At 43.6% G+C, this 14,345-nt stretch overlaps 1 protein-coding gene across 1 annotated transcript in view; it reads right to left on the bottom strand.

Moving 5' to 3' along the window:
- Positions 1-11,569, bottom strand: part of LOC142768714 (uncharacterized) — a 28,269-nt gene extending 16,700 nt beyond the window's left edge. Inside the window, exons 1-4 of the mRNA XM_075870720.1 lie at positions 11,487-11,569; positions 10,324-10,496; positions 9,717-9,820; positions 7,603-7,700 (exon numbers count right to left, since the gene is read on the bottom strand). Of these exons, the coding sequence (XP_075726835.1) occupies positions 7,663-7,700; positions 9,717-9,820; positions 10,324-10,496; positions 11,487-11,567 (396 nt within the window). The 5' untranslated portion in view covers positions 11,568-11,569 and the 3' untranslated portion in view covers positions 7,603-7,662. The remainder of the gene's footprint in view (positions 1-7,602; positions 7,701-9,716; positions 9,821-10,323; positions 10,497-11,486) is intronic.
- Positions 11,570-14,345: the final 2,776 nt, after the last annotated feature.

The following is a 14,345-nucleotide window of genomic DNA, read 5'->3' as shown; positions in this document are numbered from 1 at the left end:
GTGCTGAATGATGATGTGGATTATGTTTCCAGCCATCCGAGCCCCCGTTCTAGAAAACCTAGACGCAGCAAAATGACTGTGTACTTGTATTGAAAAGCCCAGCGTGTTTAAAGCTGTCAAAAACGGTAAAATATGGCATCCTTCGTGTTTTACAATGCACCTTTGGAATGTAAAAGCTGGTATAAGTAATTTTTATTTTGCTGTAATCAGGAAATTTACTTAACGAAAATCTTTGCAAACATTTGTATGGTCGTATTTGTATGGTAGTAATCAATGTAATTCGATCTTTTCTATATCCCTTCCAAAACAACAGTGTCATGTTTTGCAGCTCGTACATTACTTTGGTCATTTTACGTGCAGAAACATTGAAATCGTGCATGAGTGTAGAAATGCAGTACTCGCAGGGAAGTCACTGCTTTTGCCAAGGGGATGCTTTCACAACTTAGTGCATCAGAAGAGTTAAATGCTTATTGCACTTAAACTTGTCCAAAAAACTGTATACATAACTACCGAATGCTTGCATTCAGCCCGAATTTAGAGGGTGTTGACAGTAAAGTACAGGAAAACCTCGTTAATTCAAAGTTACTGGGACTGTGAAAATTCTTCGAATTAAGTGGATGTTTGAATAATGAAACATACAAAAAGGGGTATGCAAGGAACTTTCAAATATTGAAAGTAGTTTGTGGCGGTCGTCTGCTAAGCTGCCTAGTTTGCAGCTCCAGAGGTTACGTTTTCTGGCAGTACTTGGTCCCAGTTGTGCTGCAAACGAGGGGAAACGCAGCCTTCGCTGCTGTTGGCGTAGCCGTAAATAAATAAATAAAAATGAAAAAGCTGTCTCGTGGTTTGGTAAAATGTGCGCTGGCGGTAACGAAGACGTGCTTCACTGCAGTACGGTAGTGGCATGCGGGCAGCCTGTCACCTGCTTCTTCACAGCATTGGCTACCATTCGCTCATTCTTTCTGATAAAACATTTAATAACGGCCACTGCAACCGAATTCACAGTGTCTTCTAGCTGGAAAACATGTCCTTAACCACAAAAGTGTTTTATGTTGGGGTCCATCACGGCTCCACTGACATACTTCTATCACAGATATGATGTAAAATACATTGCAGAATCATGAGTGGGCCCCAAAGCGTCCGTCAATTCGTCTGTGTACCAGTCCATTTCTAGTGTGCCGGTCGCTCTGTCCGTGTGTCTGTCCATCCGTTCATTTAGTAATAAGTGCTTTGAGTGGTGCGGCGATGGCGTAGTGGTTAGAGCATCCGCCTCGCATGCAAGAGGTCCGTGGTTCAAATCCCGGTACCGCGCAGTTCCCAACCGGATTAAAAAAAAAATCCGCGTGTTGATGGAACTGCATTAAGAGGCCTAGGGTGCGGCCTCACCGGCAAACACCACCGAGAACGCACTCCCTCACCAGAGAAGGATTGGCCACCCTGGTGCAGTATCTGGCCACTACCTCCCACATGCTTACGTCAAATAACTCACGGCCCTCAGTCCCCAGCAGCTGCGAAGCAACTGACCACGGCGGCGGTCAGATCTGCAACGCAGCAGAGGGTGCTAAGAATCTCTGGATCCGGACAGGCCGCCATTGGAACCTGAACTTTGCAACGTTTAACGCTAGAACCTTATCCAGTGAGGGAAGTCTAGCTGTACTATTCGAGGAGCTAGAGGGTGTTAAATGGGATATAATAGGGCTCAGTGAGGTTAGGAGGACAGATGAGGCCTATACGGTGCTACAGAATGGGCACGTCCTTTGTTACAGGGGCTTGGCAGACAGAAGAGAACTGGGAGTGGGGTTCCTAATTCACAGAAACATAGCTGGCAACATAGAGGAATACTATAGCATTAATGAAAGGGTGGTAGGTATCGTAATTAAACTGAATAAAAGATACAAGATGAAGATAGTACAGGCTTACGCGCCTACATCCAGCCATGATGACGCTTCAGTTGAAAGCTTCTATGAAGACGTGGAATCGGCAATGAGTAAGGTAAAAACACAGTATACTATAGTGATGGGCACTTTAATGCAAAGGTAGGGAAGAAGCAGGCTGGAGACCAGGCAGTAGGAGATTATGGCATCGGTACTAGAAACGCCAGAGGAGAGCTACTAGTAGAATTCGCAGAGCGCAATAATTTACGGATTTTGAATACCTTCTACCGAAAACGAGAAAACCGCAAGTGGACATGAAGGAGCCCTAATGGCGAAAACAAGAACGAAATAGATTTTATAATGAGTGCACACCCTGGAATCGTGCAGGATGTGGAAGTGATTGGCGAGGTACGATGCAGTGACCATAGAATGGTACGGTCTCGAATTCGCCTAGACTTGAAGATGGAACAACAGAAACTGATACGCAAGAAGCAAATCAATCAGCTAGCACTGAGAGGGAAAATACAGGAATTCAGAGTGTCACTGCAGAACAGGTACTCGGCTCTCAGTGAGAAAACCAACCTTAGCGTAGATACAATGAATGATAATCTGACGAGTATCATTATGGAGTGTGCAGTGGAAGTTGGAGGCAGGGTAGTTAGACAGGACACTGGCAAGCTTTCACAGGAAACGAAGAACCTAATTAAGAAGCATCAAATCATGAAAGTGTCAAGTACAACAGAGAAAAGAGAACTGGCAGAGCTTTCGAAGTTGATTAATAGACGTAAAGTATGCGATGTAAGAAGGTATAACATGGCGAGAATTGAACACGCTCTGAAAAACGGAGGAAGTGTCAAAGCACTGAAGAGGAAACTTGGGATAGGCAAAAGTCGGATGTATGCACTAAGGGACAAAGAAGGCAAAATAACTACCAATATGGATAGGATAGTTAAGATAGCGGAGGAGTTTTACAGGGATCTGTACAGTAGCCGAGACAACCACGACCTTAATACTATAAGAACTAGCAGTAACCCAGATTACACCCCACCAGTAATGATAGAAGAAGTCAGAAAAGCTTTGGAGAGCATGCAAAGGGGCAAAGCTGCTGGTGAGGATCAGGTAACATCAGATCTGCTGAAAGATGGAGGACAGATTGCGTTACAAAAACTACCCACCCTGTTTACGAGGTGTCTCCTGACGGGAAGAGTACCAGAGTCTTGGAAGAACGCTAACATCATCTTAATACATAAGAAAGGAGATGACAAGGACTTGAAGAATTACAGGCCGATCAGCTTGCTCTCTGTAGTATTCAAGCTATTTACAAAGGTAATTGCTAACAGAGTAAAGAAAACATTAGAATTCAATCAACCAAAGAAACAAGCAGGATTTCGAACAGGCTACTCAACAATTGACCACATTCATACTATCAATCAGGTAATAGAGAAATGCTCAGAGTATAACCAACCACTATACGAGAAGGCGTCATAGATTACGAGAAGGCGTTTGATTCAGTAGAAATATCAGCCGTCATGCAAACACTGCGGAATCAGGGCGTAGATGAAGTATATATAAACATTCTGGAAGAAATCTACAGGGGATCAACTGCTACCATAGTGCTTCATAGAGAAAGCAACAGAATACCAATCAAGAAGGGTGTAAGGCAGGGGGACACAATTTCCCCAATGCTATTTACCGCGTGCTTACAGGAGGTTTTCAGAAGCCTAGAATGGGAACAGTTAGGGATAAGAGTCAATGGAGAATACCTTAGTAACCTGCGCTTCGCCGATGACATTGCATTGCTGAGTAACTCGGGGGACGAATTGCAGCTCATGATTACGGAGTTAGACAAGGAGAGCAGAAAAGTGGGTCTTAAAATTAATCTGCAGAAAACGAAAGTAATGTACAACAACCTCGGCAAAGAGCAGCGCTTCGAGATAGGTAATAGTGCACTTGAAGTTGTAAAAGACTATGTCTACTTAGGGCAGGTAATAACCGCAGAGCCAAACCACGAGATTGAAGTAACTAGAAGAATAAGAATGGGGTGGAGGAGCACATTCGGCAAGCACTCTCAAATTATGACAGGTAGATTGCCACTATCCCTCAAGAGGAAGGTATATAACAGCTGTATCTTGTCGGTACTTAGCTACGGAGCAGAAACCTGGAGACTTACAAAGAGGGTTCAGCTTAAATTGAGGACGACGCAGCGAGCAATGGAAAGAAAAATGGTAGGTGTAACCTTAAGAGACAAGAAGAGAGAAGAGTGGATTAGGGAACAAACGGGGGTTAAGGATATCATAGCTGAAATCAAAAAGAAGAAATGGACATGGGCAGAACATGTAGCGCGTAGACAGGATAACCGCTGGTCATTAAGGGTAACTGACTGGATTCCCAGAGAAGGGAAGCGGGTTAGGGGGAGACAGAAGGTTAGGTGGGCAGATGAGATTAAGAAGTTTGCGGGTATAAATTGGAAGCAGCAAGCACAGGACCGGGTTAACTGTCGGAACATGGGAGAGGCCTTTGTCCTGCAGTGGACGTAGTCAGGCTGATGATGATGATGATGATGAGCTGAAGCCATACTTCGTGATTTGGGTAGCAAGAAATTCGTTCAAGTATACTACAATTTTGAGTGCAAAGCATTGTTTTTCATCTATGCTGCAGATTTTCACGTAGGTGAAGTAAGATGCAGTCCGGAGGAACAGTGCAACAAAAGTCAGAAAAATTCTTATTTAGCAAGCTTGTGCCGAACAACAACAAAAAAGGATAAATCAGAATCACACGGCAGTGCATAGCCAGACGAATAAAAAAAGAGGAACACCCAGCAACAACTGCCTGGTAATTTTACACAAAACTATGAACAGCTTGCACACCCTCCACACCCACTCAGCTGCTTGAGATGAGCGCCAGCGCAGTGCCTATTCCCGTGTACCTCGTTTATCTCGGAAAGAATCTTCGCCCTAAAGCTAAAGCATTCGTTACGGCTACAACCAATTATTCGGCGAAGGTTGCCAGTTCCTACTAGCACAGGCGGCATTGCCCTCCCATGATGACCCATTACCCCGAAAATAATAAGTATGTACGGTAATTAAGGCGGCTACTGAAAAAAAAGTCACATTTTTGCCGCAAAGGCGAGGCAATGAACGCGATAGCAACTAATTTGAAGGCCACACGCAGAATGGCAAGCAGATGGAAACGTGCCCCATGTTAATCACGCACAAATGACGCACTAAACGTACTCACAGGTAAAGACGAAAGTGAATAGGCGTCTCAGTTTTCATTTCGCTGAGTCTAAAAAGCACGCCCTTTTCGCAAATGGAGGCTGTGCAACGATTGCCGTTATTTTTGTGCGTCCCGTAACAACAGCAGAATCGTTCCAGTGCCACAATGCCATATAAGACGTATGATCCTTCCCCCCGGGAGACAAGGGGGTGCAAGAGATTGTCCACTCTCCTCTTCTACGCGGGCCAAAGTACGCGCAAGAGATGAGAGCCAGCACGCGCTCATTGCGCCATCTCGCTGATAATGCTAAAAACACGTTTGTCCCTCCTCCCCCTGATATGCCCGCCAACAGCGGCGGTAAGTGGTAGATATAAGTAGCTTGCCGTTTAAACGTTGAAGGAGGTACGCTTCGGTTGCTCAGTAGTTAACGCCTCGCATTAGCGATGCGGAGGTCCCACGTTCGATTTCGCACGCCTGAGTCTTTTTCTTGGATGTTGCGTTATTTCTGACGTTTTCATATATATAAATGCATTTAAATATACGGTGCATGACGTTGACACCGACGTACAGGCCGACGCCAGTGGCGAAATACAGCCGAGATTGTCTATATAACTGCTATCGCAATAACATATTTTAGGGCCGCTAGCGGTCGTAGAACATCTTGAGGCGTACGATGTGAACTGCTTTCGGAAGCCGCTAACATTATGGAAATCGAGCAATATCCCGTCATAGACGACCTCGTACGCAAGTAAAATCAGCTGCAGAGTGGCCTTTTGGGACCCAAGGTAGCGCTGAAACAGCTTCTTGCTCAGACCCCGACAGTGTATTAGTGTCCATACCGTGACACGGTGACGAGGTGTGCACTGCTGGTGACGTCGTTTTCAGTTCTAATGACTGGCTTTGAAGGGAAGTTGTTTCTTGATGCAAACGCGGGTGAGCTGGCAGGCTTCATCAATGCGTTAAAAATGCAGCAACCTCTGTGTCAGCATCGCAGTTTACAACGTAGGGTAGCATGGAGGCGACCACGGTGGTAACTTGACGGCTGTAAGCAAGCTTGAAGAGAGTCGTCCACGTTGTCTCCGCATGTGCCATATTGTACGCAAATGTTAGGTGCGGCAAAAGCTCATCCAAAATCTTGTGCTCGACATCAACATGCTTTATTATTGGTAAGCCTACTGCTGAAACGTTATATGAGGGCGATTAGTCGGGGGGTGGTTGTAGAGGTTGCGTCTGTGATTCTTGTGGTACCTGCTGAGTTGATGCACCAGCGTGTGTAGGTAACTCTTCTCTGGTCGTGTTTGACAAAAAAAAAAGACACTTGTGTTTCGGCTTTCAGCCCAAGCTCCCGCAGTTCTTCGCGAACAATAGCGTAGATTATTTGTCGAAAGGCGGTTCGACCCATATCATTGAAGTCAGTTCCCGTGGTTCGGAAAGCTTCCAAGTGGCAAACGTACTGCCGTCCTCCTATAGCGAGCGCCCTCTCGATCGTTGCTGTCTCACTGATAAACTACTTCACGGTGGTTGGAGCGTTTCACAAGCGGCATGGAGAGCTTTCTTTAACACTTTGAATAACAGCACAAAATTGATTCCCCTCGGGCATCTGTGAATTGACTGATGGTCTCTGATAACCAGCAGTGGACAGTGAGGTATGGAATCGCTGGCTCATCATGAGCAATTTCCCTCATCAGGAAATTCACTTCAGTGATCCTCATTGATCAAGCACAGTTCAATGGTCTATACTTAACCCTAGACAAAACTGTATGTCGTTTGCGCATTGCGCAAACTGTGTTGTGCGAGCGGCAAACATAAAACGTGGTCAGCCAAAAACTGGACTTCTTGAATAAGTCGACTGCTAGTTACTCGATGTTGCGAAGTTGACCTCTGTACCTATATTGATCACGTGCAGTGCGGTTGTTACTTCTTTTTTGTAAGCCTGTCATAAGCAGAAATTCAATATTCAATTTTGCGCTAATATCACGAACACTCTGAAAAGAAACACGTGAAGAAGACGGGCGATCACTTGTAATTGTTCATTCCTTCAGGAATACCACATAGCCCAGTAGTGAGTACTTTTATAAGCACAAATATTTTTTGTGGTCTGCAGCAGCAACATCAGCTATATGAAAAAAGTTTTTTTAGTAATTTTGGAACTTGAGTCGTTTTGCTACTTGGTGGCTACCATAATCTGTATGAAGGTAGAATTCAACTAAGTTAGATGTTCAAGGGAAGCTGGAAGCTTAAAGAGTTGAGAGATAATTGAATGCAACATGTGAATGGGGCCAACGTTTCGGCAAGTGGTTTCATCATCTTGAAGTTAGCAACAACAGTTGCTGCCCTTGGGTGGGCAATATCACTTGTCTGAATGCCCCGCATTTAAGAAATGATTATGTATTCAGGTCAACTTTTTAAAGTATTAGCTCTTTGCGAGTTTCACAGAGTCTAAGTTTCGGTTACGAGCAGTGCACTTGATTACAACAGACTCCTTTTACTGAGCGTCATTGATGACTGCCCTTACCTTGTCTGCAGAAGGCAACAGCCTCAAAAATCTCCAGATTGGGAATAGCACATTCGACATTCATTTCGTGATTTCCACATCGGTGAAGTTTGTTCCACCTGTAAAATTGGCAGCAACAATATTGAGTTATTTGAGGCAATAATATCATACGTACCTCACCCCGTGGTTGCATGTTCATGTGATCTTCTCCAGAAAAATTTATTTTATGCGTGTGGTGTTCAAGGCGAATATGTTACAGAGGACAGAGTGTACTTTCACAACAAAAATGCATGAAACTAAACATGAAGCAATCTTCAACAACATGTGCGGACTGTGTCGTTTGCCCCAAATCTTCACCCTTTCGTGTTCCGAATCGCCATGGAAGTCAATTCTACTTGCAGCCATTGTGGCAGCGATGATACGATAGACCAAGTTTTGTGTCACTGCCCTCGCTACAGTGCACACAGGCTGCGCTAGCTGCTGTGTTGGACTGCCTTGACGACAGGCTCTTGTCGAAACACTGAGTGCTACAAAGCTGTCTTGAAATTTTTGCGTGGCAGTGGCCTGTTGAATAGGTTATAGTACTCCCCCTATACACGTTCGTTTTGTTATTTGTTCTCCTTGTTATTGTGCGACTTCTTTTCTCTCCACTTTCTTTTACATTCTTACTTCCATTTTCTCTTCTCTGAATGAAGGGTAGCAAACCACATGTTGCAACTCTGGTTGATCGCCCTGCTATTCTGTGTCTTTGTTATCTCTCACATAAACGTCAATAGAACAGTCGGTTAAAACAAAGTATTGCGCCAACCACAGCGTGATACTTGTTGCATGACGTGGTACTCCACTCTAGAGGGAATGAAATAGTGACGAAATGTTGAAACAAATAGAAATAAGAGCGCTAAAGACACGACAGCAGGTACACCAAGTCAGAGGATGGCTCCACACTGCGTCAAATAGACCACTGAATTTGGTTAATCTAAGAAACAGCAGTATATTAGCAAATTTTTTCACGAATCACTGAAATTGGTGTATACACAGTGAAGTTTGGGGTCGATAGAGGCGCGAATAAATGAACAAATGTGAAGCCCCTGGTGTTAGCCGCTGAATTCAAGGGACACGCTAGACGCATGCATACCTGAACATGTTTCCCAACGAAGCGAGAATTTAAGGGGCTCTTGCTTTTCTTTGTTACACAGCATGTTAACAAGAACTATAGGAAATAATTATGCCAAGAAAAGTATTGGAGATGTTTCAAGTAGTAACCGTAATGTAAATCGTAATTTATTTCTAAGGTCGCAAGCTCTATCCAGAACATCGGCAAGTTATCTTTAAATCGTGTTTTTTACCTACACATTCACACAACAAAAACTACAACTTTGAAATTCTTATTAGTCAAGATCTTGGCTTCCCGAATGCGTTTCGAAAAGCGACAAGATCAATAATACGCATAATAAATGTATTCGCATTCCCCTCAGCGCTTGAACAACGCAGTTGCATCTGAAGTATGCATCAAAAGGTCACGTACTGTGCCTTCCTCCTCATAGAGCACCCAACACTAAAGAGAGACAGGCCATATTTAGCGACAATATATAGTCTAGTAGGCAAGTGTGTTTACATCAAAACAAGTTCGCGCTTTTTTTCCTGCAAACTATTGAGCCTGGTTTTTGTGAACCGTAAACTTTAATTACTATGAATCATTTTTCACGTGTCTCCCTTTCTGTTCGACATACTTTGCACCTTATAGAGGACATTGCGTACGGGCAATTTCGAAAAACTTTACCCAGATTGAAACAGTTATGTTCATGCCAATCCTACATAAACCTCTCATCAATTAGGAACATGTGTAAATTAACACATTCAAGATAGGAAACATATTACCTAAAGCTTACAAGTAAATAAACTAGAATTTAAAGACAGCATAGTCAAGCAAGTCTTAAATAGATCAAAAACCATTGTAATTAAATTTCATTTTGTTGTGCTTCTGTCAACAAGTGAAGTGTATTTCTTTACCCTACTCTGTAACGGCCTTTGGCTAACATTTTCAACAAATAAAAATAAATAAATAATAAATAAATTAGTAAAACTGGTTTCCCGGCTAGATGGCACACCCAAGTCAAGTACAAACAAATAAGTACCTAGTAAAAGACTTAAGGCAATCCCTCCAACGTATGTGGCGACTGTGCTGATCAGGCTGCTCCGGTAAGATGAAAAATGGAACAGTGGAAACGCGTTGACTGATCTGCGAAAAAGGAAGACAGATGGTGAAAAAATCACCTCGCTCATTATATTCTGCGTGAAAAAAAATGCAGCGCACAGGGCTGTAGAGTGACAATAAATTTGAACTTGGGGAGCACAGAGGCAAGTTTTTTATTATTTCGTCTTTTTAGCCAATCGGAGCACTTACGTACCTGTTGAGAGCATTACGAAAGCATGCAAGTCTGTAAACACTACCGAATATACAGCTGCTACTGTTGAAGGAAAGATGCAGCTGTTGTATCTAATCTACATCGCTTTACATAGCCTATGCCTTGATCTCATCTTGCATGCGACGAATGAGATTTCATTGCGTGTGAAAAAAGCTGGTGGTGCTTTTACAACCCAGCAAAACTTTACGTAATGGAAGATACCCATATGAGTGGCTATTTTCGGAGACCCAAAGTTCCGCTTTTATTCGTAAGAATAAACGCTTCTCTTTAACGATTACGGCTTCATGTGAAGGCCGTTCACGCTGTTACTACATACCGCTTTGAAAAGGCTGGTAATGTAACGTTGACAATACTTGACTTGGTTGTGACATTGCCTGGACAGAACTCAAGGGTCACTGGCATCCGCTGCACCTGGGCCCCAGAATTTATTCTGACAGACATGTGAAGTAGTTGGTAGACAACCATGAGCAGAGCAGTGGCACCAGCACCCTGTGTGAGATGTGGACATACTTATTTTCAGAAAGGCGTGTTCTCGCTCCAGCAATACGCGGATAAGCCTTAAATGCAAACATTTATGACAGATATCTAACTGGCTCGATTAAAATTTTCTACAAACGCTCACTGAAGTCTTTTTACACATCTAGAAGTAATAAAGCTATATTAGCTAGCCGTTCCTAACACAGCATACAAGGCACTCTTATAGCAGTAGCAGTTATGTGGACACACTCGATAGGTTTATGGCGTTGCCTCATGTTGCCTGTAAATTTAGAATTATTAAGATGGCTATACACATAGTAAGTCCGACAGAGTAGAAAAACGCGCGAGGGCTGGTGAAGAACATGCCTGAAGCAGAGACGAAACGAGCCGGCCATCTCCGTCGCACACAGGGCGCATTGGATAACATTAGCCCGTCTGTGTGAGGCCTGTCGTCGATTGTTCCTCAACTGTAGAGGAAAAACCCCGCCCGTCTGTTGTATAGAGCGTAAGCGATGCCAGGTTAAGGAAGGAGGGTGCGTTGCTTCAGCAGCAACTGTGAACTTTGCTCACAAGGGTGTGGTCGCTTGTGCAAGAGTGCACACGACCACGCCCGACACCCTATCACTTCCCGTCTGCGCAGTTCTGTTTGGAATGCCCTCTTTAAGTAACGTCAACTAAGGTTGTACAGCGGGCTTGTAGGTTATCTATAGTATCCGATAAATAGTGCATCCCAGACGCCGTGTTTTAGCGCTGTGTTTGTGTTATGTGACTTCTGCTTGGTGCTGTCCTAGATACGCTATACATCATGTTCTGTTATTTAGGTCACGCTGTATGGTCAATGAAACAGATGGTAGTTTAAGCCTGAGCTGTTCGTCTGTCTTTCTTGTGGTGCCCTTTTCAAGTTTCGCGCAATGATTTTCCTGCGTTGTATGAGCTACAGAGCCACTTACGACGTCTTGATCTACAAGTGTTTGGTTTGGTAACGTACTTCATGGCACCTACCTTGCTATTTGCGAAGGGCACGGTTAGTCCGAGTAAGACAAGACCCACGAAGGGACCAGTGATAGCTGAATTCACTGCCATAAACATCTGCAGGTGAATGAAAAAGCCAGAGCCTGGCTTGATGTTTGCACAATGTCAAAATTGTCAAGAATAAGACAGACTGCGAACAAAAAGGGATAGCTGTAAGTTAATATGAAAGCTGTTGTTTGAAAACAGTTGTTTTATTCACACAGGCAAATTGCTTTGCCTATCTTTCGTCTTTGTTCCTCCATCTAAGTACTGAAGTAGGTAAATAGGCAACTAACCACTGTAACAGAGCCCAGGTAGGGAACCACCATGCTGCACCCCGTCATGACTCCACCAACTGCGAAAGCTGCTCGAGAAACGTCATCAGAAGTGTCCTTATGAAACAAGGCTAGGATACTTAAAGAACAAAGAATTTAGGTGAAACACAGAGACAGGAATTGATGCAAGATCATAAAGCAGAAAATGTCACTAGGGCTCTAGGGCTTGCGTTTTGACTACTGGACTTCTCAATATAGGTGCAGGAGCTTAATTACTTGGCAGCTTGTTTACGTGCTTCTCGCTAGATATACTCCAACCTCAAAAGTGGATAAGGAGAAGATGTGGAAAGAAGGCTGAAAAATTGGCCGCGTGTTTCTGAGCTTCGCTGCGAAGGACGTCAAAAAACAATAGTTCTCTGTCTTTAGGTGCTGCGTAATATATAGCTAAATCTGGCAGTAATAATAAGAAACTAACGATTTTTTTTATAACGCAGAGCCACTGCTAGGAAGCAGCACGATGTCATTTTACTCAAAGCAACTAATTTTTTGGCGTAACGTTGGGAACACCCTTTTTTCGTTCGTAGCGCCGCATTTTCAGCGCAGCGTAATAGACACTTTAGTCTTGAGAATTATGCAGCTGTGCATTTTCTCTATGAAAAGACAGATTGCCTTACACAAGCGTATTGCTGTTGTGCCCTAAAATATGTGTACTATTTGCTTTTTGGTTCAAAAATGTTACAAGTATGAATACAGCCAACAGACTAAGAAAAGTGGGTTTTGGGCTCTGACTAAACTTTATCCAAGTGTCTCAATCGTTGGATTGACAGACAGAAAGACAAACCAAATTTTTGGGGTTAAAGTATTACAAAAAAGACAATCGTCTTAAAAAATTAAGATAGTTTCAACTCCAAGTAAAAGCTCTATGAACTGCATAGCAGTGTTTCCCACGCGTTTACCTTGCGTTTATCTGACTCTTTCAGACAAGAACAGACTGTTGAATGAGTTGGCAATTCATTTTACTCCACCTCACTTAAGTTGTTTGAGCCTTGGTTGAACACAGCGATGACCTAACAGAATGTGTTGAGGAAGTGGTATGCTTCGTTTCTCCGTCTTGTAGAAATTATTATACCGGATAAGCTGGCCGCTGCTTCATCGAGAGATTCAATGATCCCATGTTTCAAAGAAAAGGCAGTCTTCAACAAACCGGCCGCTACACTACCGTAATATTAGGCGCAGCCCAGTTTTTTCAGGAATGGAAGTTCTGGCCCGGAAGAAATACACTACAGAAGAGATGTCAAAGCTTGTTTCGTTTTCAAAACGGGAGTTAGCTGCGCCGCCGAGCTCTCTGTTATATTAAACCAAGCGAACATTGGGTATCTTTCTGTCCACATGCAGTTTTCTTTTTCTGGAGTTTATTGTACACGCGGTGTTTTATTGCCTGGTATGTCTCGTGGTTTTTTTCAATAAATTTTCTGTTGGTATGCACTTCTGTTTTATGTCACTCGTTTCTCACTCTTGTCTAGGTTTATCTAGAGCATTTTTTCATAACACTTGCTGATATTTGATGTTATTGTGTCAATCGGCTCTCTATTTGGCTCTTTTACAGCGAAAGCTGTTATAGGATCACAACTCGGGTCACGCCCGGCACCTAAGTGGTCCGCCGCCGGTGCGCATAACCGCTATCGCACGTAATAAGAAAAACAAAATCTAGTACTGAGAACACAGTGGGACTCGAACCCGGCTCCACTGCGTGCCTGACCAGTATTCTACCTCTGAGCAATGCCAGTGCTTGGGACATGTTCGCAAACTTGTCTTGGCAAGGCTTGATGTCGGGAAAGGAATCGTGGTAATTTGGTAATAAAACGTTTAGAACAGCAAAAGTACAACCACGCCACACAATTCGAATAGCGTATACACATCGCGAGTAGGTCATCCAATAATCCAGCCTTTTACAAAAGCTTCTTCTTGATCACCCATTAACTGTGGTGCATACCTACTTCAAATATAATTCCTGATCGTTTTCAGCCAATGCCGAACAATTGGCCTAAAAGTTCTTGCAAGTGTTCAGCGGATTTTACGCTCCTCGTAAAAATAACAAAAGATGGCGTTGCGAATGCCGGCTGCTACCAAAAATAATAATAATAATGTCGTAGCTTGCATTAAACAAGTGTGCTCGTAGCAGGTTACCCAATGAGTGTTTAGAAAAGGCTCTCAAAGACCAGCTTTTTAGCTTTGCTGTGACTGCGCTCCACCTGCAGCGAAGGTCTGGCGTTTTCTTTTGTATGTGTGAGCATATGATTCTCGGTTCTATTCTTTGTGATAGCTTATTTGTTCGGGGGGTATTTATTTTCTGTTCTATAATCTCCTTTCCGCTGTCATGACTGCAGAGTAGCTCAAGGGACCACCCCGTTGTTGCCTCATGCCTCGCATTGGCGTCATGCAGTCTGGCGTCTCGCGTTGGCGTTATTCGGATCCCAAGGATGTTAAAAAAAACCCTCATTGGCGGACTCCAAGTTTGATATATTTGTCGGGTTTAACGTCCCAAAACCACCATATGATTATGAGAGACGCCGTA

Source organism: Rhipicephalus microplus, chromosome 8, assembly GCF_043290135.1.
Source record: "Rhipicephalus microplus isolate Deutch F79 chromosome 8, USDA_Rmic, whole genome shotgun sequence".
Lineage (NCBI taxonomy): Eukaryota > Metazoa > Arthropoda > Arachnida > Ixodida > Ixodidae > Rhipicephalus > Rhipicephalus microplus.
The sequence above is the reverse complement of the archived record's forward strand: the minus strand, read 5'-3'. Positions and strand labels throughout refer to the sequence as shown.